The 24,752-nt window shown below is 40.5% G+C and overlaps 2 protein-coding genes and 1 long non-coding RNA gene across 5 annotated transcripts in view; all 3 read right to left on the bottom strand.

Annotated features, from left to right (window-relative positions):
* LOC115109153 (CREB-regulated transcription coactivator 1-like) overlaps positions 1 to 10,478 on the bottom strand; it is a 38,039-nt gene extending 27,561 nt beyond the window's left edge. For both annotated transcript variants that reach the window (XM_029633783.2, XM_029633784.2), the window contains exons 1-5: positions 10,317 to 10,478; positions 6,491 to 6,607; positions 4,901 to 5,026; positions 4,281 to 4,342; positions 2,577 to 2,671 (exon numbers count right to left, since the gene is read on the bottom strand). In XM_029633783.2, coding sequence (XP_029489643.1) covers positions 2,577 to 2,671; positions 4,281 to 4,342; positions 4,901 to 5,026; positions 6,491 to 6,607; positions 10,317 to 10,442 — 526 coding nt within the window. In that variant the 5' untranslated portion in view covers positions 10,443 to 10,478. The remainder of the gene's footprint in view (positions 1 to 2,576; positions 2,672 to 4,280; positions 4,343 to 4,900; positions 5,027 to 6,490; positions 6,608 to 10,316) is intronic.
* Positions 10,479 to 12,048: 1,570 nt separating this feature from the next.
* On the bottom strand, positions 12,049 to 20,370 carry LOC115109152 (kelch-like protein 26). 2 transcript variants are annotated; one of them, XM_029633780.2, is made up of 3 exons: positions 20,071 to 20,370; positions 17,399 to 17,581; positions 12,049 to 15,129 (listed from the first exon to the last, which is right to left on the bottom strand). In XM_029633780.2, the coding sequence occupies exons 1-3, from the start codon at positions 20,118 to 20,120 to the stop codon at positions 13,548 to 13,550; spliced, it is 1,815 nt and encodes a 604-aa protein (XP_029489640.1). In that variant the 5' UTR covers positions 20,121 to 20,370; the 3' UTR covers positions 12,049 to 13,547. The 2 variants fall into 2 exon arrangements, with proteins under 2 accessions (XP_029489640.1, XP_064865721.1); XM_065009649.1 differs by lacking the exons at positions 17,399 to 17,581; positions 20,071 to 20,370 and adding an exon at positions 16,455 to 17,387.
* Positions 20,371 to 21,298: 928 nt separating this feature from the next.
* On the bottom strand, positions 21,299 to 24,657 carry LOC115108868 (uncharacterized). Its single transcript, XR_003860410.2, has 3 exons — positions 22,142 to 24,657; positions 21,790 to 22,018; positions 21,299 to 21,680 (listed from the first exon to the last, which is right to left on the bottom strand). It is a non-coding gene; the product is annotated as an uncharacterized LOC115108868 (long non-coding RNA).
* Positions 24,658 to 24,752: the final 95 nt, after the last annotated feature.

Here is a 24,752-nt window from a genome sequence, read left to right as displayed (position 1 = left end):
TAGGTATTTTGTACCTGTTTCCTCCAGCATCTTCACAAGGTCCTTTGCTGTTGTCCTGCTCACTTTTTGCACCAAAGTACATTAATCTCTAGGAGACAGAACGCGTCTCCTTCCTGAGCGGTATGATGGCTGTGTGGTCCCATGGTGTTTATACTTGCATACTATTGTTTGTACAGATGAACATGGTACCTTCAGGCGTTTGGAAATTGCTCCCAAGGGTGAACCGGACTTGTGGAGGTCTATAATTTTTTCCCCCCCTGAGGTCTTGACTGTTTTCTTTTGATGTCAAGCAAAGAGGCACTAAGTTTGAAGGGAAGCCATGAAATACATCCACAGGTACACCTCCAATTGACTCAAATGATGTCAATCAGCCTATCAGAAGCTTCTAAAGCCATGACATCATTCTCTGGAATTTTCCAAGCTGTTTAAAGGCACAGTCAACTTAGTGTATGTAAACTTCTGACCCACGGGAATTGTGATAGTGAATTATAAGTGAAATAATCTTTCTGTAAACAATTGTTGGAAAAATTACTTGTGTCATGCACAAAGTAGATGTCCTAACCGACTTGCCAAAACTATAGTTCGTTAACAAGAAACTTGTGGAGTGGTTGAAAAACGAGTTAATGACTCCAACCTAAGTGTATGTAAACTTCCGACTTCAAATGTATATCGGAATTGTCCGATATTATCTACAAATGCCAATATCGGTTGATGTCTAGTTTAATGCCCGATGTGTAAAACCGATGTCAAAGCTGACCTGCATACCTATATAATGAAGGTACATGACGGCACATACATTTTTGCGCTATACGTACAACACAGCATTCCTAAAACTAGCCCACAATGTCTGCTGTGTGGATCGAGCAGTCAACAAGTCAAGCAGTCATTTGTAAGAGTAAGACAATTTCAGCGAGACAACTCAAAGGTGAAATCCATTAAAGCCAAGATAATGGTATTCACTGTCCTTGACAATCAACTGTTCTCTGTCGTGGGTGATGTTGGCTTTCGCCGACCGGTTAACACTTTTTTTTCGATGTTGCTCTACCGGAGTCACACAGTAATAGCGTAAATGCTATTAGCTTCACGACATACACACATGCAATGGAACACCGTTTGGGTCTTTCCGTGTCAAAAAAAAGACAGTAGCATTGTCAAAGTCGTACAAAAAAAATTGATGTGTTTACAATACCACGCTGTTAATAAAGTATAATTTGTTCGACCGCAACTTCTGGGGTAGCTAGCTTTAGCTTGGTACCTAGCTAGCACCAATACAACCAGCCTGAAAACAATGACCAGTAGAAACTACAGTCATATGAATTATTCTTAACAATGATTTAGGAATCATTGTGAGTAAATATTAGCTAGGTAGCCACTTGTTGTTCGCCAATTGAAACTGAACTTCAGTTAATGAAAATTAAATAACTAGCCAGCTATTTAACCCTGTTGCTCAAAGCTAATAATGTTATAAGCAGCCAGATAAAGCTATATGGCTAGTGATGCTCGACCATAAGGATTAGGCACAATGGTGGGTTTTGAAGTTAGCCTTCAAAATAAAAGTATGCGATTGACAGTGATACAAATAGAATTATGCCATACTTTTATTTTGAAGGCTAACCGCAAAGTCCACTATTGTGGCTAGCTTCACATAGGTCCGACTACCATTAAATCAAATAAACTGCATTAGGATTATTTTAGATGACACCTAGCGATGTAGTTAGCTAGCTAACTATATAGCTACTGAAACAGACAATGTTTTTGGGGAAGAACATTGTTTGCATCCATGAGCTAGCTATTTGTATATATATATATACACACGTCTTTTTTACCAGCATCATAGCATAAATATCGATGAATCGTTATGACATAGAGTGATCGTGTAATCAATGTGTAAAATTAATAAAGGCGTTAAATTGTGGCATGCAGTATTTAGGTCCTGATCGGTCAACAAACTTATTTGACACCTTGAATAAAAGTGTTAAATAGTATATTTGACATGCAAAGACCCAGAGTTCCATAGAAATCCTGGTTGAGAATGAAACTACTGAACAAATATACAATGAAACAGCACAGCAAGTAAGTGAAAGAAATAGGTTTTGATTATGTTTTACTGGTAATAGGGACATATGTAAATGGCAACAAAATAACTTTTTGGTCAGTGTGGTGTGTGTAACCTTTTATTTAACTACGCAAATCAGTTAATAATAAACTCTTATTTACAATGACGGTCTACCCCGGACGACGCTGGGCCAATTGTGCGGTGCCTTAGACTCCCAATCACGGCAGGATGTGATACAGCCTGGATTCAAACCAGACTGTAGTGACGCCTCTTCTACAGATGCAGTGCCTTTGACTGCTGTGTCCATGTGTGTGTGTTTTAACAAGTACTAGAATGCTTACAAGGCCACTAAAATTTAAAATATCAGTATCGTTTTTTTGTCAAGGAAAATATTGGATATCGGTATCAGCCAAAAATGTAATTTCGGTGCATCACTAGTGGATTCATGCATAAATAAAGTGGTACAGGCCTGAATAAATAGAAGCTGTTCCGTGTCCATGTAACCTTGATCCTCCATTACCTTGTTTAGGCTGGAGCTCTTGTGAACCCCCTGTAAATGAGCCCTGGGGCACAGGGTGCATGGCACTCTGGTGTAGGGCTGAGTCGGAGTTCGTCCTGTGGCATTAGAATGAAGAGAAAGATCAACAAAATCTCTGTGGCCCCTATTCCCCAACCACATATGTGCCATGTTAATTTTCAGACTGGGTCAAATGAAAATCACATTGTAGGATTTTTAATTAATTTATTTGAAAATTACGTTGGAAAATAAGTATTTGGTCAAAAACAAAAAAGTTTCTCAATACTTTGTTATATACCCTTTGTTGGCAATGACAGAAGTCAAACATTTTCTGTAAGTCTTCACAAGGTTTTCACACACTGTTGCTGGTATTTTGGCCCATTCCTCCATGCAGATCTCCTCTAGAGCACTGATGTTTTGGGGCTGTTGCTGGGCAACACAGACTTTCAACTCCCTCCAAAGATTTTCTATGGGGTTGAGATCTGGAGACTGGCTAGGCCACTCCAGGACCTTGAAATGCTTCTTACGAAGCCACTCCTTAGTTTCCCGGGCGGTGTGTTTGGGATCATTGTCATGCTGAAAGACCCAGCCACGTTTCATCTTCAATGCCCTTGCTGATGGAAGGAGGTTCACTCAAAATCTCACGATACATGGCCCCATTCATTCTTTCCTTTACACGGATCAGTCGTCCTGGTCCCTTTGCAGAAAAACAGCCCCAAAACATGATGTTTCCACCCCCATGCTTCACAGTAGGTATGGTGTTCTTTGGATGCAACTCAGCATTCTTTGTCCTCCTAACACGACGAGTTGAGTTTTTACCAAAAAGTTATATTTTGGTTTCATCTGACCATATGACATTCTCCCAATCTTCTTCTGGATCATCCAAATGCTCTCTAGCAAACTACAGATGGGCCTGGACATGTACTGGCTTAAGCAGGGGGACACGTCTGGCACTGCAGGATTTGAGTCCCTGGCGGTGTAGTGTGTTACTGATGGTAGGCTTTGTTGCTTTTGTCCCAGCTCTCTGCAGGTCATTCACTAGGTCCCCCCGTGTGGTTCTGGGATTTTTGCTCACCGTTTTTGTGATCATTTTGACCCCACGGGGTGAGATCGAGGGAGATTATCAGTGGTCTTGTATGTTTTCCATTTCCTAATAATTGCTCCCACAGTTGATTTCTTCAAACCAAGCTGCTTACCTATTGCAGATTCAGTCTTCCCAGCCTGGTGCAGGTCTACAATTTTATTTCTGGTGTCCTTTGACAGCTCTTTGGTCTTGGCCATAGTGGAGTTTGGAGTGTGACTGTTTGAGGTTGTGGACAGGTGTCTTTTATACTGATAACAAGTTCAAACAGGTGCCATTAATACAGGTAACGAGTGGAGGACAGAGGAGCCTCTTAAAGAAGAAGTTACAGGTCTGTGAGAGCCAGAAATCTTGCTTGTTTGTAGGTGATAAATACTTATTTTCCACCATAATTTGCATATTTTTTTAATCCTACAATGTGATTTTCTAGATTTTTTCCCCCTCATTTTGTCTGTCATAGTTGAAGTGTACCTATGATGAAAATTACAGGCCTCATCTTTTTAAGTGAGAGAACTTTTTTGGCCCACTGTACATAGGCATTGCATTTCCTGTGCTTTTCCTGAATGTAGATGAAATTGCTCCCAACCCTAGTTTTTCTGAATATGAAGTCGTCGTTAATGGCCTACCTCCTCCAACTGGTATCCGGTGGGGGTGAGAGGTACACTGAGCCATAGGGGCAGCTGTCAATGTGAATCTCAGTTAAGGACACAAAAAACACATATAAAAATAGCTGTGAAATATAAATCTTATGTAAATCTATATTTGAATGGTCAAGTTAACTGTCAGTATTCATTGACTAAAGTGCAAAGTCTACCTAAGAATTTTCTAACAATGACAACACGCTGTTTTTAATACTTGGTCCCACCTGAGCCGAGTCAGAGAGGAAGAGGCGAAGCGAGAGGGTTTACTCCACCAAAAAGTTCAAAGTGTCAATTTGGTCAAAAAAAAATCTAATTGCTAATTTGCTAAGTAAGGCTTATTGGATCAAATAGGAGTTTTGTAATGGTTAGGTTGTTACGAATGAACTGATGTGGAATTTTGGCAACTTTGGAAAAAGAAAAAAACAACAACTTTATATTGGAGTTCTGCCTGTTGTTCATGTGCATATCTGCCCTTTCATTGGCTAGAATGGTCCCACCTGATATCGCTTTACATCTTTGAGGACATGCATTTCCATTGTTAGTGCAGTCACAACTATCTTGTCAATATAATAGATCATCTTTGGCTGAGTGCCGAAGAAGGATATCTGGCGGCCATGTTTGTCCACAGAGAGGGGCCGGCGGTTCGGAGAGGTGATTCGGTTCCGATCGCGGTAAACGCGGTCTACCAGTCCGTGGTGCCTGGTCGACCGACTGCTGTCCAAGGTGGAATTCTGGACAGGAAATGCAAAAATCAACCATATGAGAAACATTTGTCTTTTGAAACATACATACAAAAAAATAATACAATTTCAAATGTCTTTGTATAATATGGTGCAAATGTATTCATTTAAAAATGGGTCACGCTATGGGCCCTCAAACACATTCTCAAGTTAACAAACATATTTCAAAAATGGAATGCCATGATATAGAAAGCAATGACATAGGCTACTTGTGTCTTTTTAAAGGCCAGTGCAGTCTAAAACGTGATTTTCCCGTTAAATAAAAATACACTATAAAAACGCAACCATTTCAAAAGAGTTACAGATCATACAAGGAAATCAGTCCATTTAAATTAATTAGTCCTTAATATATGGATCTCACATGAATGGGAATACATATGCATCTGTTGGTCACAGAAACCAATTCTTATTATTTTTTTTAAAGGGCGCTGATCAGACAACCGGTCAGTATCTGGTGTGACCATTTGCCTCCTGCAGCGCAACATCTCCTTCACATACAGTTGATCAGGCTGTTGATTGTGACCTGTGGAATGTTGTCCCACTCCTCTTCAATGGCTGTGCAAAGTTGCTGGATATCCCTCAAAACTTGAGACATCTGTGGCATTGTGTGACAAAACTGCACATTTTAGAGTGGCCTTTAATTGTCCCCAGCACAAGGTGCACCCGCGTAATGATCATGCTGTTTAATCAGCTTCTTGAAATTCCACACCCATCAGGTGGATGCATTGTCTTGGCTCACTAACAGTGATGTAAACAAATTTGTGCAAAAAGCTTTTTGTGCTATGGAACATTTCTGGGATCTTTTATTTCGGCTCACTTTACATGTTGCGTTTATATATATTTTTCCAGTACATTTCTACACTATGATGTTGAAAAAGAAAAGGGGGGAAAAAAAAAAGGGAAAATTATGATAATGCCCTTTTAAAAAGAACACCTGCAATCTCTGCCTGTTTTGGTAGGATGGAGTTTTGGCCTGCCTGGTGACATCACCAGGTGGTAAATTTGTTAATTTGTTAATAGACCAATAAGAGAGTTCCAAACCTCTCTTCTCCTCCCCCCCACACACACTCAGACCACTCCCAGACAGTCATTTAAAACAATCAGAGTAAGGTACTTAAATTGTTACCCAGAAATAATTTGATATGGAGATAAAAACTGCTTCATTAATTCAAGATGGCGAGAGGGTGTCTGATTCTCAATGTTAGCTTCCTTCTGAGATGGTTGGTCCCAGAAAATTCAGTGTATCGATACCCCTGAACAAGTCTTCAAAATGGTAAAATACTAAAGTGTCTTGTAATGTTAACAGGAATCCAATTCAAGGTAACGCGAGGGTAAAACAGCCCATCATGGAAGCAATCAAAGACTACATTTCCCTCAGGTGAGACTGATTTGCATCATTGAACAAAAATGTTTTTATTTTTTTTAAACCAACTGATAGAGAAGCTGAGAGCTCACCTGAAAAGGCAGGTCAATGTTGCTATTTCCAATCTGATTGACATTGGGCAGTGAGCCTCCATAGTACTGTCCACGATTCTGCCCTAGTTGCAAATACTGGGTCTTCTGTAACTGCAACTGTGCAAAGTAAAATTGCATGATAGCATGAATGAATGATTAAACTGATAGGCCTATATGAAAAAAAAATCACATTCCAAAACAGTTGATATACAAGTTACAGTGCTAAAGATAGAATGGACCACATCTAAAACATTTTTTTTAAAGGACAAATGAGATAAGACATAGGTTAGCCAGCAGATCCAACACCTTATTCTTGCTTAAAGCTGCACTAGAGGGTCAGACAGACCGTTTGCTTAAATTAAGACACCGCGGAACCAGCGCAAGATTTGGCTCAGAATACATACCTCAATCCAGGGATGAATTCCAAATTGGCTGCGGTGGCATCTGCTACCTAGCATGAGGACGAAAAGGTCAGTTTTCGGAAAAACTAGCAGTCATTAAATCTTCTCGGTATAACATTTGGGATAATGGGACAATTGAGTACAACTCATTTCTTATCCCTCGCGCCGGTGCTGCAGTGTCTTAATTTAAAGGGAAACTTCAGGATTTTGGCAATGAATCACTTTATCTACATCCTCAGAGTCAGATGAACTCTGGGATACCATTTGTATATATCTCTGTGTGCAGTTTTAAGCTCAATATCTAACTGATGTAAGACCAATACTGGAAGTATTTGGTAACTGCTAGCATGCTCCTTTTGAAGATACTCTTCAAAAAGAGGTAGGGTTTCAGATGTCGAAATATGGGCAGGACTCCACTGTCCTAACTTTTGGGGGAAGCTTGTTCCACCATTGGGGTCAAGAGGGGGCCAAGAGACCAGAGGTGGCGGAACAGAGTGCTGCTCCGTAGGCAAGCACCAGGGTCTTGAAGATGCTTTGAACTTCGACGGGAAGCCAGTGGAGTGTGCGGACGAGCGGGGAGACATGGGAAGGTTGAACACCAGGGGGGCTGTGGCATTCTGGATAAATTGCAGGGATTTGATGACAAGCAGGGAGCCCAGCCAACAAAGAGTTGCAGTAGTCTAGACAGGAGATTAAATGTGTCTGGATTAGGAACTGCGCCGTGTGAGGTAAGGTCATACTTTACTGATGTTGTAGAGCATGAAACCGCAGGAGCAAGTCACTGCTTTGATGTTTGCAGAGAATGGCAGGTTGTTGTCTAGGGTTACACCAAGGTTCTTTGCACTCTGGGAGAGGGTCACCGTGGAGTTGTCAACCCGTGATAGAGGTCTTGGAGCGGACAGACCTTTCCAGGGAGGAAGACCAGCTCTGTTTTGTTGAGGTTGAGCTTGAGGTGGTTGGCTGACATCCCCTCAGAGGAAGAAGAATAGTTGAGTGTCTTCTGCATAGCAATGATAGGAGAGACCATGTGAGGATATCACAGAGCCGAGTGACTTGGTGTAAAGCGAAAAGAGCAGGACCTAGAACCGAGCCCTGGGGGACACCAGTAATGAAAACATGTGGTGCAGACACAGATCCTCTCCACACTACCTTGTATGAGCGACCTGCCAGGTAGGATGCAATCCAGGAGTGTGCAGAGCCCAAGACGCCCAACCGTGAGAGGGAGGAGTGGAGGATCTGATGGTTCAGTGTGTCCAAGGCAGTGGATATATCTAGGAGAATGAGAACAGATAAGTCAGCTTTGGCAGAACGGAGAGCCTCTGTGACACAGAGGAGAGCAGTCTCAGTTGAGTGAGCCGCCTTGAAGCCTGACTGGTTAGGGTCAAGTAGATCGTTCTGAGCGAGATAACGAGAGAGAGAGAACGAGAGGTCATAGACAGCATACACAAGTATTTTGGAAAGAAAATAACTTAGGGATACTGGTCTATAGTTTCACAGAGGGGTCGAGTGTTGGTTTCTTGAGGAGGGGAGCGACTCTAGCCATCTTGAAGTCTTAGGGGATGCAGTCAGTGGTCAGCTGATGAGAGAAGTGAGGAATGGGAGAAGGTCTCCAGAGTTGGTCTGGAGAAGGGAGTCAAGTGGGCAGGTTGTGGGGTGGCCCGACATCACTAGTGAGAGGAGCGGATGTCATCACCTTTTTTTCAAAGGTGTTGACAAAGTAATCGCAGAGAGGGAGGAGGATTAAAGGAGGTAGAAAGTGGCGAATAATTTCACAGGATTGGAGGCAGAAGCTTGAAATGTAGTGATAAAAAGCAGCTTTAGCAGTGGATAAAGAGGAAGATAAGATCGAGAGCAGGGAGTGGAAGGATGTTAGGTCCTCCGGAAGTTTTGTTTTCCTCCATTTCCGCTCAGCTACCCGAAGCCCTGTTAGCACGCAATGAGTCACTCAGCCACAGAGCGGGAGGGGAAGGTCAGCTGTGAGGAAAGGGGACAGTGAGAGTCAAAGGATGCAGAAAGGGATGGTAGTAGGGTGGAAGAGGCAAAAAGTCAGGAGATAGGAGGGAGCAGGATTTAGAAGGGGAAAGAGTAGTGGGAGAGAGAGCACACGTGAAGACTGCAGCTGCGAATAACCATCTGGATAGGGGCTGAGTGGGAAAGGTTATCAAGGTGTCAATCTCATTGAGGAACTCTCCAAAGGCACTTGGTGGGCAATAGGCTAACATGAGCCGCAAATTGTTTATATCTTAATCAATTCGGTATCAAGTTTGTGCAAGGTCAGTACTATGTCCCAAGTCAAGTGGACAAAGTCAGTAGGCCTAGGCTTAATAGCTGGAAGCTGTGTCAATCTCATAAGGAAAGATGATGTCGCTAGATTTGTCAAACATTGTTTATTTTATTTGTTTTTAAATTAAATAGGCATATTTTAAAACCACAACATAAATCTATCCTGTTCTCCTAAACCATTCCTTTATTATATTCACAACTGGTAGGTTCACCACCATACTCCTTTCAATAATTACTTTGATTTAGTTCACCAATTGCTTTAATAATGAATTGCATGAAGGATGGATTAAACAAAGGCCTGATTTGATGGGGATGAATAAACAGGCTAACATGAACTTTTGATACAAACCAGACTGATTGTTGACAGTAACAAACTTTGCATTACACATAATGAACATCTTCAAGACAAGGAAGTAAATCCCATGTTCTCCATCTCTGCCTTCAAGGCTTCGATGTTTCAAATCTGTCAAACCTCAGCATGCATATACACGTAAATGCTGCGGGATTCTTGGTGCTGTCAAAGATGGTTTGGTACTTTGTAAATATGCAAACCCATTGCATGGCGTGCAAAACTGAATTGTGAATTCTGTCAAAATGGCTTGTCAACATTAGCGTTAACGTTGTATGCATAGCAAGTGACGCTTTAGTTTACAGGTAAACAATTAAAACGTTAGTCAGTGTCAAACGCACCAGTTTGAGTCGAACTGGTAAACATGTTCAGTCTTCATTGCAATTTCAAGCGGTTAAATCTCTAACTTACTACACGGAATCTTTTGATGTATGGGAATATGAATAGGACCAGGTGCTTGCTAGCAATAACCTAGCTAGTTTTACCTGAGCTTGCCTGGGTGCCTACCATAGCAAACATCAAAGACAGCTCACGGGATGGTTGCGGTTAACAAATTATAAATGCTGGCAAAGTAACGCCCCAATCAATGATGGTTATCAGAATACAAATATTTAGCTTTAATTGCGAGGGCAGTCAATCGACCACTTATGTTTGCCACTACCAGCTGGCTAAAAACAACTTGTAATAAAAACGTGCTGCAGTTAACGTTAGCTAGCTAACCTTAGGTTACTGACAGTACAGCAGTAGCTAACTAGCCTAGCAGCAGAATTAATAAACAAAACAAGGCACTTACCCGTGCAGCTCTAGTAATGTTTAGGTCTTTCATCACCTCTTCGAAAGCTGCAGTCTCTTCGGCCTGTTTCTGATTATGTAAAGCGATTTTCTCGCTAAATTTACGTGGATTGTTTGAACTCGCCATCTTCTGCTCTTCTTCTCAATGGGACCTTACGCACAACGCTTGGATACGATGGTTTTGTCGTCATTACGCGCGTACATGTTTCTATTGCATTTCGTGGAATACAAATGAGCATTGTCACATAATTAAATCAGGAATGAACTTGTGTAGGCATATTTGATTTGTATTACGTGCTCTAAAATGTCAATGACATTTGTTTAAAGGGATAGTTCACTCAAAAACGATGTACATGTCAGCACGACATCAGTCAAGTTTAAGATAGAGCATTTCAGTACCGAGCAAAAACTGTGACATCCGATTTTTCATAGGAAAGGTTGATAAAAGGAAAACAATCTATTTCTTGAAGTTAAGTTTAATTAAAATAAACTTAACATCTGAACACCACAATGACCTGGGTACTGAACAAGGCACTGTATCACCAGAGGATAACCTACCTGTCTGGAGCAGCACAGTATACTTAGACATTCAAAGTTCTTGACATTTTCCGGATTGACTGACCTTCATGTTTTAAAGTAATAATGGACTGTCATTTCTCTTTGCTTATTTGATCTGTTCTTGTCATAATATGGACCTGGTATTTTATCAAATAGGGCTATATTCTGTATACCACCCCTACATTGTCACAAATGCATGAAGAAAGAAATTCCACAAATTATCAAGGCACATCTGTTCATTGAAATGCATTCCAGGTGACTACCTCTTGAAGCTGGTTGAGAGAATGCAAAGCTGTCAAGGCAAAGGGTGGCTACTTTGAAGAATCTCAAATAGAAAATATATTTTGATTTGTTCAACACATTCTTGGTTACATGATTACATGGGTTATTTCATAGTTTTGATGTTTTCACTATTATTCTACAATGTAGAAAAGAGTACAAATAAAAACCCTGGAATGTGTAGATGTGTCAAATTTCGACTGGCACTGTATATTTTTTGTTGTAAAAAGCAAGATATTGCTCTACCAAAGTTTAAATACCTGTAGTGGATAGATCACATCCTTGGAACTGTATCAAGGTCATGATGTACAGAGCTGAACTGAAATATACCAAATGTATCAGTTACCCAGATACAGTACACCTATAATTGACAGGAAAGTCAATATTGGGATTCATGTCTTTCGGTCATGACCTTTGTGACATTTAACAATGGAGTTGCACAGTATTTTGCAGTGTATGTATGTATAAATGCAGTGTTTCGTCAAGTAGCACCTCCATATAATCCATCCATGAATTATTAATCTTCGTCTCCTGTAAATCGTCTGACATACTTTTAAAACATGAAGCTCTGGAGCAAGGGGTTCTCTCTATACCTTAGTCAAATGAATGTTCTGTAAAACTTACAGAAATTACAATTATACCGATTACCAATCACAAAATATTTGCACAATCTTCATTTCACATCTGTATTACAGTACTGTATAAAAACTCATAAGATGAAACATTGTGTGGCCTTGTATTTCAGTTTCACTGATAGAAAATAAAACCTTAACTACGATTGAGAATAAGGATTAACTGGTCTTCAATTTACATTAATCTGCCAAACTATTAACATTTTGTAGGTCTTTGTAAAATGATTCATTCCACCATTGAGAGAACACTTGAATACCTTTTTCAGTTCACGTAACACCTTTAATTAAAAGTTATACATTTGGATACAGAAAAGTCTACATTCTCATTGGATTACAGTGAATTCCACTTATAATGCACTTAATAGATAACTATGTGCTTCTGAGTTGGACAGACAAAACATCACAAAAACCCTGTTCCTAAGGCAAACAGGTGACATTTTCAGAACCAAACATTTTTCAACGAGTGCCATGTTGTGCTTCCAAATAAAATTCAGCTCGTCTCAGCATTACCAACAGTCTAAAATCAGTAAAAGCCACATCAGTTTTGCATACAATACTGAAATCCTCACAAATAGGCTACTCCTCATAAAACAAAAATGCTACCATCTGCACTGTATTAAAATAAGAAATACACTAGGGAAAATAATCACATATCACTGCTTGTGTGCTGTGCTGTTCTTTCCATCTATGCCTTTACTTTGACCCTTACGTGAAGTTCAGCCCCTTGCGACCAGCTCTTTGAGATTCACAGTTCTGTCAGGACTGGATAAGTGAAAGCTGTATGCTTGTCTAGGTAAAATTCATTACCATAGTGCTCACACTGATGCTGTCCTTTTATGTAGGAGCTTGGAGAAAGAACGTGGCACCAAAATATATCTGACCACTTGACCAGTTTCCCCCACAACTAAACACTGCAACAGATGGACAAGACAAAAGCACTTCATTCTGATCTACAGTATATTGATTATACACAGTATAAGAGACTTCAGAATATTCAGGAAGCCTACCTAATACCTACCAAAGGAGCACTAAACACAGATGTTCTCACACACTTACACAAAGGAGTTGAAAAAAATGATTACGGTGCCATAAGAGACATATTAGCTTGTCAGTTTGGAATACACATTTCATTATGATGACTGTGTGTAAACGTCTCCAGTCAATTGAACAGCCTAATGAGCACATCACCATACACAGCAAAAACAGATGTTCTGAAATAAACATAAAACATTAGGAGAGTCTTCTTAAGTCAATCACTAGTTCTCAAATGGTCCTAAACAGTCAAATATGTCATCCAATATGTTGCAAAAAAGTTTTTTTTACATTTTCTTTTATTATTTGAATGAATATACTCAATTAAATAATCAAAACATGCTTCCTTGATGCATGGCACAAATTTAAAAAACTATCCTGCAAATCAGTTAATAGGTTGACTGTGGGTAGTGTTTTAAGTGTTGCTTAAAATACCCTAAAAGCGAGTTTGTCCCGGAAAGCTAACACTTATTTTCCATTAAAACTGCTCATTACAATGCAGCACATGGACCTCAACCATAGGATGGAAAATGAAGTAATACACTGTATATTATAGCAAAATAGTATTCCTATTTCCACTTATTCCCTCAAACACACCCACCCACCCACATTACATCAAAATTACCACTAATATTTCAATAGTTTATGTAATGTGCCATGTTTGTATTAATTGGACAGCTCAACAGTAAGAATGCATGGAATCAAATTGTCAGTCTCTTTGGGCCGAAGGATTACCGTTGCGTGGTGGTTTGTGGAAGTATGATCGGCGTACACGCAATTCCTGCAAAAGACTCAGGAAAGTGCAAATCCCTCTCCCATTCATCAGTCTCTGTGTTGTACACTTGCACAATGCTTGTGACATTATTTAGATGCCAATTGTACCCTCCAACGATATAGATCTTTTTATCCAACAAGCAGCAGCCTGCCTCAGATTGCCCTGTTCGCATGGGGCTAACAGTGGTCCACTGGTCATTCTCTGGAATATAATACTCAACTGCCAGGACGTCAAAGCAGCGATCCACATGGTCCATGCGACCGCCAAGGCAGTAAACACGGTCTTTGGCACTGATCATAGCATGAAGCACTCTGGGCTCGTTCATAGGCGATTTGAAATCCCATTGGTCAGACGTGGGGTCGTAACAGTGCAGGGTTTTCTTATCATCCACTGAGACACCGTAACCCCCTGAGATGTAGAGCTTGTCGCCACAGGGAGTTCCTGCATGGCCCCAGATTCTGCGTTTTAGTGGTTCCACGTAGGTCCACTCGTTTTTCTTAGGGCAGTAGCACTCTACGGACGACAGACTTCCAGATCGGTTGCGCCCCCCAGTGGCGTAGAGTTGTCCTTGAAGAGCGTTGAGGTGGAACTGAATACGCCCCTCCTGCATTGGCTGGATACGCAGCCATTTGCTCAGGTGTGGGTCGTAACGGAAGCAGATGTCCACTGCCCCTTCACCGCTGCGGTATTGCAGGTGCTGCCCGCCAACTACGTACACAAAGTTGTCCAGCACTGATACACAGGCGTGGCTGGATCCTGTCTCCATCTCCGTTAGTTCCTTGAACTGACGCGCTGCAATGTCTGGGAGATAGAACACCTTACTGCTCACAGTGCGATCATTGTCAGTGTAGGGTGTCCCGCCAAAGGTAATTAGCGAAACCACGTCAGAGCGGATCACGGTCCGCGGGGACTGCATCTTGTGCTGACGGAATGGGAGGATCTGGTAGTTGAAGGCCTCCAGGAGGTACTGCCTGCACAACACGTCCTCCACCATGATGTCCACCGTCTGCACGCTGTCCACCAGCTCCGAGGAGGGCATGAGGGGGAATCGCACGTGGCAGAGGACCTCGTTTACACCGGCTCGGCGGGCCTCATCGTGCTGCAGCCAGCGGATGGCAGCGTGGAACAGGTCGATCTCGCTGCAGTTCTTCAGCTTGTTGCTCTGTAGGAAGAAGACCAGGCGCTCCATGGGGATGTGCAGGAAGTCTTCCTCCTCGGCAATCTGCAGGAAGTGGCGGAAGGTGAAGGTGTCCACAGACTCCTTGAGGGAGGTCAGGTTGAAGGTGGTGGCCATCTGGCCGATGTTCAGGCAAGTCTCTACGCTCATAGCCGACTTGAGGAATTCTTCGCAGAGGTCAACGACTGGGACCATCTGTAGAAAGACTGCTGCTCCCAGTACGTCTTGAATGCAGTCCAGGTCAAGCGTGACCTCTGCGCTGTAGGCAAAGTCAATTATGTGTTTCAGGCCGCGGGCAGACAAGCCCTTCAGCTCAATGGTTTCCTGGTTTGACTCCCTCATGCCTCCAGTGAACATGGCTCTGTAAGGCAAGTGAGAAAGTCATTTAAATAACTGTCATTATGTTAAACTTGTTTTATTGATTTCCTCCCATTCAAAACAACATATTCATCCTAGGTAAATTAGACAATGAACAACAACTCCTCTCTACTTGCCATGTAACATCAGGATGAGAACATCAGATTATAAATGTAAACATATGTGACCGACCGGCTCGATCTTACGTAGCAACATTTTTAATAGCTTTTTAAATATATTTTTTTACATTGGATAAAAGTAGAGACTCACAGCTAGAAAATTGTACATCATACACTATAGTTAATGAACAATGGGAAAGTAATTCTGCTTTGGAAGTTGATAAACTTGTAACCTCACTTTTGAGAAAATGTTTTGGTACCTAATGGAGAGCTCTTCTTTGTCTACACCCATTCAGCGTCGTTCACACACTATCCACATGTGAGGCTATGTACTAAACAACCAAAGATTTCAAGACTATAGGCTGGTTTATACTACGAGTGGGTTCGTGCATTTTATCTGGAGCACCAGAGTGTGCTCTGGGCGTTCGTAAACTCAGAGCATTGTCAGATTGTCCTTTCGTAAATTCAGAGCGTTTCGCTCTCGGAGCGTTCAGGGTGCACACTGGACGCTCTGGCCGAGGAGTATGGTTGATCCGAGCGTTCTGGCATAACAACAGCATTCAAGCACCCAAGCTAATGGGCTAACGTTGGCTAGCTACTTCCAGACACAAATGAGAGAACAGCTCACTGACCATTTACTCGCCCTAGCAGAGCTGGTTTGGCTGTTTTTATGTTATCCAGAGCGTTGGTGACTGCAACTATGCTGCTGGCAACAATTTAATTACGCTTTTTTTTTGCTAACGTTTACTGACACAGGCCATATTCAACGGGTGTTGAGCTTTCGTAAATGTGTCAGTTATTATGCGCTGTGGCACACTCAGACGAGAGTGCACGGAAATCGGAGTAGATAAAGTGAATTTACCAGCTACGTCTATTGACAGTTGTCACAGTGACATCATGAACACTCTATTGAAATGGTTACTTGCATAGCTAAACAATGAACCATAATCCCAACTCATAACGTTACTACCCTGCATGAATCTGCAGGTAGCTGACCAACCAGGTTCAATGTTAGCTAGCTAACATTAGGCTATAACTAGCAATGCAAATGGCTGAGATAAGAATAATATTACTACACAGATCATAGATGTAACACTAGCTAGCCAGCCAGCGAACGTTAGCTAGCTAACAGAACACTAACTTGAAATTAAAACAACTTTGACAAAATTTGAAACATGTAATATCTGAAAATATAGCTAGCCTATCTTACCCGTATACATGGATGGACGCTTCTCCCTCTCTGTCACAGATGCCATAGTTGCCCTTAGTTTGAAGATGTAATCCGGAGACAGCCTTCTGTGTGTTCTCTTTTGAACTCTGTCTGCATATTTGCAATCAAATGCCAGATTTTTTTTCCATCTCCTTAGCTATAATACTCTTAATTCCACTGATTTCAAAACTCGGGCCTCCAGAAAGTGGAGAGCAACACTTATGCAGCTCTACTACGTGATATCTTAAAAAAAAAAAAGCTGTGCTAGAAAGGATTACCTACACATACTGACCAGCTCATGATATAGACAGAAGCCCGCTACATGGCAGACCAATCAGAACTCTTCTCTTGGCATGTCCAGCCACTCATCATCTCAACCAATCTTGGCTAGCGATTAGGTTGCTGTCTTTTTCCGTGGCTAAACTAACTAGGCTCCTAACTTAATTTTATTCGTATTTATAGATGGCATACAAGTTTGTTATTAAGGTACATGAAAGTTCACATGTTCAAGAAGGCATTTTTTTTATGTTCAAATGGCGCTCCTGTGTAGTAGTGACACGCGGCATACGCCTAGTTTCCTGAAACAAGTTACATATTCACATTATACACCTGTAATGTTATTATATCCCTACCTATCAGTTCCACATACTTCAACAATTACTCAGTTTTCTCTCTACCATACCTCATCTGACTAAGCTTTTGATGTATCAATTATTTCACACCAAAGACTAATTTACCAACACAGTCTCTCAACACTCTTCCCTTCACCTCTACATCTGTATGATGATTTGATTTGTATATCTGACTTTACCTGGGTCTCTCTTTCCAGGTCAGTTCATCTCTACAGTCAAAAAAATACATCCAGTGTCCAGTTGTCTCAAATCAGTGCAGAGGAAAGGAGATGAAGAGCAGAAGCCATGTCGGAGAGACAGTGTCAGTCTCACCTGAAGTAGTCACTGCAGGAGGCCAGCACTGCCTTGTGAACCTGGAAGCGCTCCTCATTGATGGCCAGCACCACATCCAGGAGCTGCCCCTGGGCTCGCAGGACCGACAAGCCCTGTAGGAGAGTGGCACTATGGCTTGGGGCTGAGAACGTGCAACGCAGGGAGCTATTCTTGTTAGCCATACTGCAAGAGAAAAGGCCCATCACTGTCAGTGTATCAGAATAGGATATTTTAGAAAAAATGTAAGTTAGACTCAGCGAAATTACATTGCCACGAGCAGCACCGCCGATATTGAGATGAGCAAGATACAAGACTTTGCTCTCACACAGTCACACAAAGCATCTGCGTATGTGCACTGGTTCGCTTCACGCTGTCCACAGCATGGTAGCCAGGTCACCAAAACAATGGAGAAATTGAGCCTCGCGCTTCAACGCTCTTAGTTGTTGCAGAAATTGATCCACTATGCTGTTTACTTTTTGCATCTATGCCATATCGCTGAGTCTACCTTTAAGCTTCTCGGATGCTTGTCAGAGTTTACTGATGTTGTTGTAGCATCAGTGACAATAATGAGCTCTTGCTCTCCTGCACTTTTTCCATCCGTTTTTCCCAGCAGCTGCATCATTACCCTCCTCCCAACTCTTTTCTCTTGAATTATTCAGCTGCTTCATGGGAAAAAAGCTTTATTTTCTATTCAGAGCGCACAACCTGTGTTAATGATGATATCCCTTAAACACGGAAGAACATCTTTAATTGTTCACCACTGTCAGGCCACTTTAATGTCACTAGATTTTGAGTGAGGATATGACCTTCTCCATGGATCAAAGCCACCACTGAAAAGTTGTTTACATATATTTGCATGATGTTTCCAATGTATTTTTAAGATGTAGCTATAGGCTACATTATCATCAAAATGGAGCAGATTAAATTCAATAAGCCTAGCCATAAAAATGCTTATTTGATGCTGACAAGATAGGGACTAGTATGTAGCCCATTCATGGATGCCAGCTACCATTAGCGTCTATTCATGAAGGTATCTTTTGGCTGGGGGAGTTTTAAGAGCCCCGATGCTCGTTCTGAAAGTTAACATGCATCGCTTGCGCTACGGTTTTGGAAACATAAGCAGTCTTTCATATCAGTGAGAATTAATTTTCAAAAAACAAAAGGTTACATTTCTACACACCTTTATAGGGTTAGTGTTCCCACACGGCCATATCTCCATGTTACAGTGCTTGTTTTACGGAAGACAGAGGCGACAACCTGTGCTAATTAGCTATCTAGCCTGCTGGAACACCTGTGTGTAACATGCTGAAAACACCGCCCACGTCACGTGCGCTGCAAAATAAATGTACACATACATGTTATTTAATCATTGCACCCACACTGAACACAATAGCCAGGCGCTAAAATAGAACTCACTGCAAGTCCCGCCTCTCCCATCTCATTGTTTTTAGGAGCATATACCCTCGTGGGTGATTGAAAGATTAACTGAAGTCCACACTCCAGTCGGTTGTGGTAATGCACCTTATAGTTGGTTGCAAACCGCCATTTAAAGTCCAAAGAAGAGGCCTGAAGGAGGAGAGATTACTAGAAACAAACTCGTTTGAACCTTTTATCTGTGGATTAATTGTCAGAGTAGAGGACCTTGTGCATTTCAGGTAAAATAACAACCCAATGTTTATATCCCAGGACAAATTAGTTAGCAACAGCAAACTAGCTAGCTAAATTGCCAAATGTTTAATGCTTTTCGACCTGTCCCCAAATTAATATAGTTGGTTCAGACTTTGTTTTGACATGTGTCCTGATTGTGTGTGGTGTGGATGGACAAGAATCAACATGCGTGTGATTAGCGGTCTGGTCAGCATGTGAGCATAACTGGAGAGGAAGTGTTGTAGAAATGTAGTTAGTCAGCTGGAGACACACAGCAGTATGGATCTGACCTGCTACAGTAAGTGTCTTTTTTTATTTGAAAGACTATTTCTCACTGATATGAAAGATACCTTTATAAAATAGATTGCAGTTTTGAAACTGCAGTAGAAGTGCAATAACTGCATTAGACTGTGGTTCCACTGCAAAATTACTGCTTCCAAAAAAAACGGTGTTATTTTGGAATTAAGTATTTGCAGAATACTGGTGTTATACTGTACTCAGACAGCACTCTTTTTCATAAGAGTAAATTCGATATGTTTCGAAAACCGTCTCGCAATCTGAATCTTGACGTTTCTAAACGTTATAACAAAGCGTCTGGATTGTAGTTCACCGGGTCCCATTGGTAACGTTAAAGGGTGCTGAGAACCCTTGAGACAGTTAATGTATTGGTTCTCGAAAGTAAGGGACTATGCACCGTGTTGCGCCGTTGCACCTGCTAGATTAAACTTTAACTATGAATGTAAATGTTACGAGAGATTGACAAACATATTCCTAACATTCCTTCTTACTCGATACCTTGTCATTAGAAACATTTACAGCCTTCCATTGTAGACTACTGTACAATGTACAGTGAATTAATCAATCTGCAACGATGTGAATATTAATGCAAAAAAAATGACCAGTGTCCTCAATGTCCTGATGATCCAAGCGAATGCCTCATATTTATCTAATTCATTCCGTATCCCTAGCTGCCCTTTGGTCAAAATACAGTTTTCCCATATTGATTACTACATTGTCATCCTCACCTGTTCTGTGGACGATTCGAGGCGAAATCCCCACCATCTGACTCCGCCATCTTCTAGCACCGTGCTGTATGCAAAGGGGATTATTCGTAAATGTAGCAGTGGGTCAAAGGCATTACTGCCCCGTTCATGACAAAATAAACTCATCAATCAATCCTATCGACCTCTAACTATTGAACAACATATGGTGCCCCGTGCTGAAAGATGTTGACCTCTGCACCAGATGAAAATGTCCTGTCGTGCGCTGTGTACGACTTCAGTTTGTCGGGTTTGTGCTGAGCCCATGCGCTGCTGCTGTTCACCGCTAGGATGCGCTGAGATTACAATACCGGTCATTTCAATCACTTTGGGACATCTTTCACATAACTGGTTTATTTTGTAAACTCTAAGTACAAAACTCTAAACAGTTGTAATATCCACTATATTATGTTCAGAACCTTTGATTGTGCATTCATTGAGGGTTCACACATTTTTCACCGCTGAGTCAATCATGCAAAATCAGTTTTCTGTGAAATACCATGACAACATTTTGTTTTGTCACCAATACATCAGATAATGATAGACTCACAATTTAGTCATTTTAACTACCATTTAATCCAATATAAAAATACAAGATACACATTTCAAAACTGTTGTTTTTGGAGTGCTGAATATAATAAATAGTAGAGAGTAAATATATCTTTCCATACAGTTTGGACTATAACTTGACATGCACAATGTTGTATCATTTGTATCCAATGGCAGGTTGTGAGCATGTTGAGAAAAATGTCAGTCTTACATTTTAATTATCCTTATACAGTACATACGTAGGACAAATCATCAGACATTGGAGTATTGTAAAGCAGTTGGCAACTGTAAAAACGTAGCATGTGATGAATGCCATTTCAGCCCCATGCAACATTGTACAAGATCACTTTTTTTACGTGACTTGTCAACTGATACTGTATCGCCGTCTCTCTGCTTACAGTGTATCAATGAAATTCAGGTAAGTGGGATAGGTATTTCAGCAGTGCATTGTACACTACAATACAATTACAAAATGGTTGCACATTTCTGACCTTTATTTCACTAATTCGTCTTTTGACCAAACAGATCAGCGCTAAAAAAACGTATGTGAATAGAGCTGATTGGTCAAATGACCAATTAGTTAAAAAAAATCTGAATTTGGCTGCCTGTGTATACACAGCCTTAGTGACTCTTGAAGAGCACTGGCTGACGGAGAGAGATGACATGTACATGAGATGCATTTCTGTTGTTTGTGGCTTTCCATCAGTTTGTTTGTGAACGAGGTAAAAGTAACGTACATAGTCGTCCATCTCTAAAAATCAAAACCAGACATTATCTTCAGTTCAAGAGAGAGACCAAGATATACAGTATATCACAGTAAGACGAACACAGACATTTCTTATTCTTAAGAAATATATACTTTTCGTGAAGTTCCCCCTTAATTTGTCTGATAGATTTGAGTGTTTCCTCCAATGTTCCATTCATAATTTTTGATATATTCACTTTGGCTGGTTGTGTTTCTCCGTCTGTTAGCTTGTACCATTCCAGACAGGAATTTTTAAGGCGAGGGGTGTAATTGCGTGGGATGAGTTTGTCATCAGGCCAAGCTAATTGGAAATGAAATAACAAAATGTTGATTTAAGGAATGAACATCATTGTGTAGAAATAAATGAAGCAAAAGCACAAACGAACACACAAACGCACACACATACTTACACTTCCTGGGATATGTAAGATGTTTTGCTGGGACAAGGATATGTGTCTGCGATGACTTTCCCACCTTATTAAAGGCAAAAATGTAACCATTGACAGCAGAGTAAGTCACATAAACACTAAACTCAGTGGTAGTGATATTGGTGTGGTTCGTTTGCTTTAGTTGGCAAGGCCAAATATGGAGAGAGAGGTTGTAATTCACCTGTCCCACAGAGACTGGATAAGGTGGTGTCTGGAAGACACGGGTACAAATTAAGTTATGCAGCTGTTTAAAACACAATTTGAGCCTAATCATAATCAGCAGGTTCTAGAATGTTGTGTAATTTTCAACGCTGTGTAACTTTCTGTAACTTACACCCCAAGTCAGATTGAGGAGTCGGGTACCATTGTTAAAATCCTCCACTGTCCACTTAACCTCTGTGGGATTTTGGATTTCTGCAACAAAATTACAGTTACAACCAGAAATGGTAAGCCAGGAAAATGTCTCTATCTTGGGGCAGAGTCAGTCAATTCAAAATTCAGACAATATAGAAGATTAAAATGAAATTCATGAATTGAAGAACAGGACATTATTTCCAATCATCATCTACTATAGTAGGCCTATCTACAGTATATATGTAAGAACAGAGAATTGACTGATTTCAAATACTATTGCACTTAAACCTGATGAGTTGGACTGTAGGCGGCTGCAGCGAGTGTTACAGTGACTCTTGAAGAGCACTGGCTGACGGAGAGAGATTATGTATTATTTACAGCCAAGTTTGGTTTACCTTCCAACATAAATTGATGTCAAATTGATACATTTGAGGTAAAAATATAGAAATGTACAGTGTTCAGCAGTTATCAAACTATATACGTTAACTAAGCACTACATAATTTTGGTTCAGTAGTTATCAGTTTTGAGCAGTTTGATTAAATTATAGTTAATCTTATTGTTAACAAATGACAAGAAAATCATATCAAATGTAAAGTGAATATTGCATTTTGAAAAGCAGATACTTAGTGAATATGTATACACATTGGTAGTGATTTGGTGCAGTGGACAAGTGAACCAATGACTTAGTGAATTTATTTGCTGTACTCAATTGAAAATGTGCTTAGAGTTTTGAAATGAGCCATTTTGATGATCTGTTTAGATTTTCATGCTTAGAGTTGTGAAATGTACAACATACTAAATTGCACCAAACCCACTGGGCAAAGACGTCATTTCAACGTCTACTCCACATTGTTTCAACGTAAATGTATTGAAATGATATGGAAACAAATTGATTCAACTAGTGTGCACCCAGTGTGAAATGATTGAAAAAAAACTGTAATAATATCAGCCTATTGCAGCTTAAGCCTACTATCACTAATGACAATAGTGATACATCAATAGGGTCTCCTGATGTTTATCAGGTAGAAATGTAGTATGAAACCCAATTATGATTTTCATGAAGTGAATGCACCACCCATGGGCAGCAGCTGTAGGCCAAGTTGTTGAGGTAAAACAGTAGGCATCATATCATTTCTTGTTGTTTCAATGTAGCCTAGGCCTCACTCCCACTTCTCAATCACCCCTTTCCCACCTTGACCAAAGATGAGTGGCTCTAAAACTATTTCTGCAGGCCCTATGTTAAAAAAACAAAATACTTAGAGACAAAACCATAGGGAAGATTTTTTTTTTTTTTTTTTTAATTTTAATTACCCCTTTTTCGTGGTATCCAATTGTTAGTAGGTACTATCTTGTCTCATCGATACACCTCCCATACGGGCTCAGGAGAGACGAAGGTTGAAAGTCATGCGTCCTCCGATACACAACCCAACCAAGCAGCACTGCTTCTTAACTGAGGATAGCTTCATATTATTTTTAGATTTTTATAAAGCATTTGACACAGTAGAGCATCAGTTTCTCTTCCACTCCCTTGAGAGACTTGGCTTTGGGGATTTTTTCTGTAAGGCTATTAAGACTCTCTATGCAAATGGTAACAGCTCTATCAAATTGAAATATGGCACCTCACCTAGATTTGAGTTAAAGAGAGGAATTAGGCAAGGTTGTCCTATCTCTCCGTACCTGTTTTTATTAATCACCCAACTTCTTGCAAATTCTTTAAATAATAGTCCTGTACAAGGTATTTCCATAGCTGGTAAAGAAATTATTATAAGCCAGCTGGCTGACGATACTACACTTTTTCTGAAAGATGCTAACCAAATTCCCATATCGATCAATGTGATACAATCCTTTTCCAAAGCGTCTGGTCTATATCTTAACATTAAGAAATGTGAACTCATGGCTGTCAAAGATTGTGTGACACCTTCATATTATGGTATTCCAGTAAAAGAAGAACTTACATATTTAGGCATAACCATTACAAAGGATCAGAAGTCTAGAGGCTTACTAAATTTTAACCCTCTTATTAAAAAACCCCAGAAGAAACTAAATCAATGGCTACAGAGGGACTTATCTTTAAAAGGTAGAGTCCTAATAACCAAGGCTGAAGGTATCTCTAGACTAACATATGGTGCTCTATCTTTATATCTTGACCGTAAAATAAGCAAGGAGATAGACCAGATGCTTTTCAACTTTCTTTGGAGAAACCGTACCCATTACATTAGGAAAACTGTTGTAATGAACACTTATGAGAATGGTGGACTGAATTTTCTGGATTTTACTACTTTAAAAATACTTTCAAGATCAATTGGATAAAACAATTCCTAAGAAGACCCACTTCTATCTGGAATTGTATTCCTCATCATGTCTTCTCTACTTTTGGTGGCCTTAACTTCATGTTGTTTTGCAATTATAATATTGACAAAGTTCCAGTGAAACTTTCTGCTTTTCATCGGCAGGTTTTCTTGTCATGGTCCTTAATTTATAAACACAATTTTTCTCCACACAGATATTATATATGGAATAATCGGGATATATTGTATAAAAATACCTCTCTGTTTTTAGAATATTGGTTCAGAAATAATATCCTATTGGT

This window comes from Oncorhynchus nerka, linkage group LG25 (assembly GCF_034236695.1).
Source record: "Oncorhynchus nerka isolate Pitt River linkage group LG25, Oner_Uvic_2.0, whole genome shotgun sequence".
In the NCBI taxonomy this organism is placed as follows: domain Eukaryota; kingdom Metazoa; phylum Chordata; class Actinopteri; order Salmoniformes; family Salmonidae; genus Oncorhynchus; species Oncorhynchus nerka.
This window is presented reverse-complemented; position numbering and strand designations above follow the sequence as displayed.

Coding starts and splice junctions, on each gene's coding strand:
- LOC115109152 (XM_029633780.2), bottom strand. CDS start 20,120: ATGGCGGAGTCAGATGGTGGGGATTTCGCCTCGAATCGTCCACAGAAC. Junction 17,582..20,070: donor TCGAATCGTCCACAGAACAG/GTGAGGATGACA, acceptor TTTCTCTTGCAG/TATGGCTAACAAGAATAGCT. Junction 15,130..17,398: donor TCCTGCAGTGACTACTTCAG/GTGAGACTGACA, acceptor CTTGCCTTACAG/AGCCATGTTCACTGGAGGCA.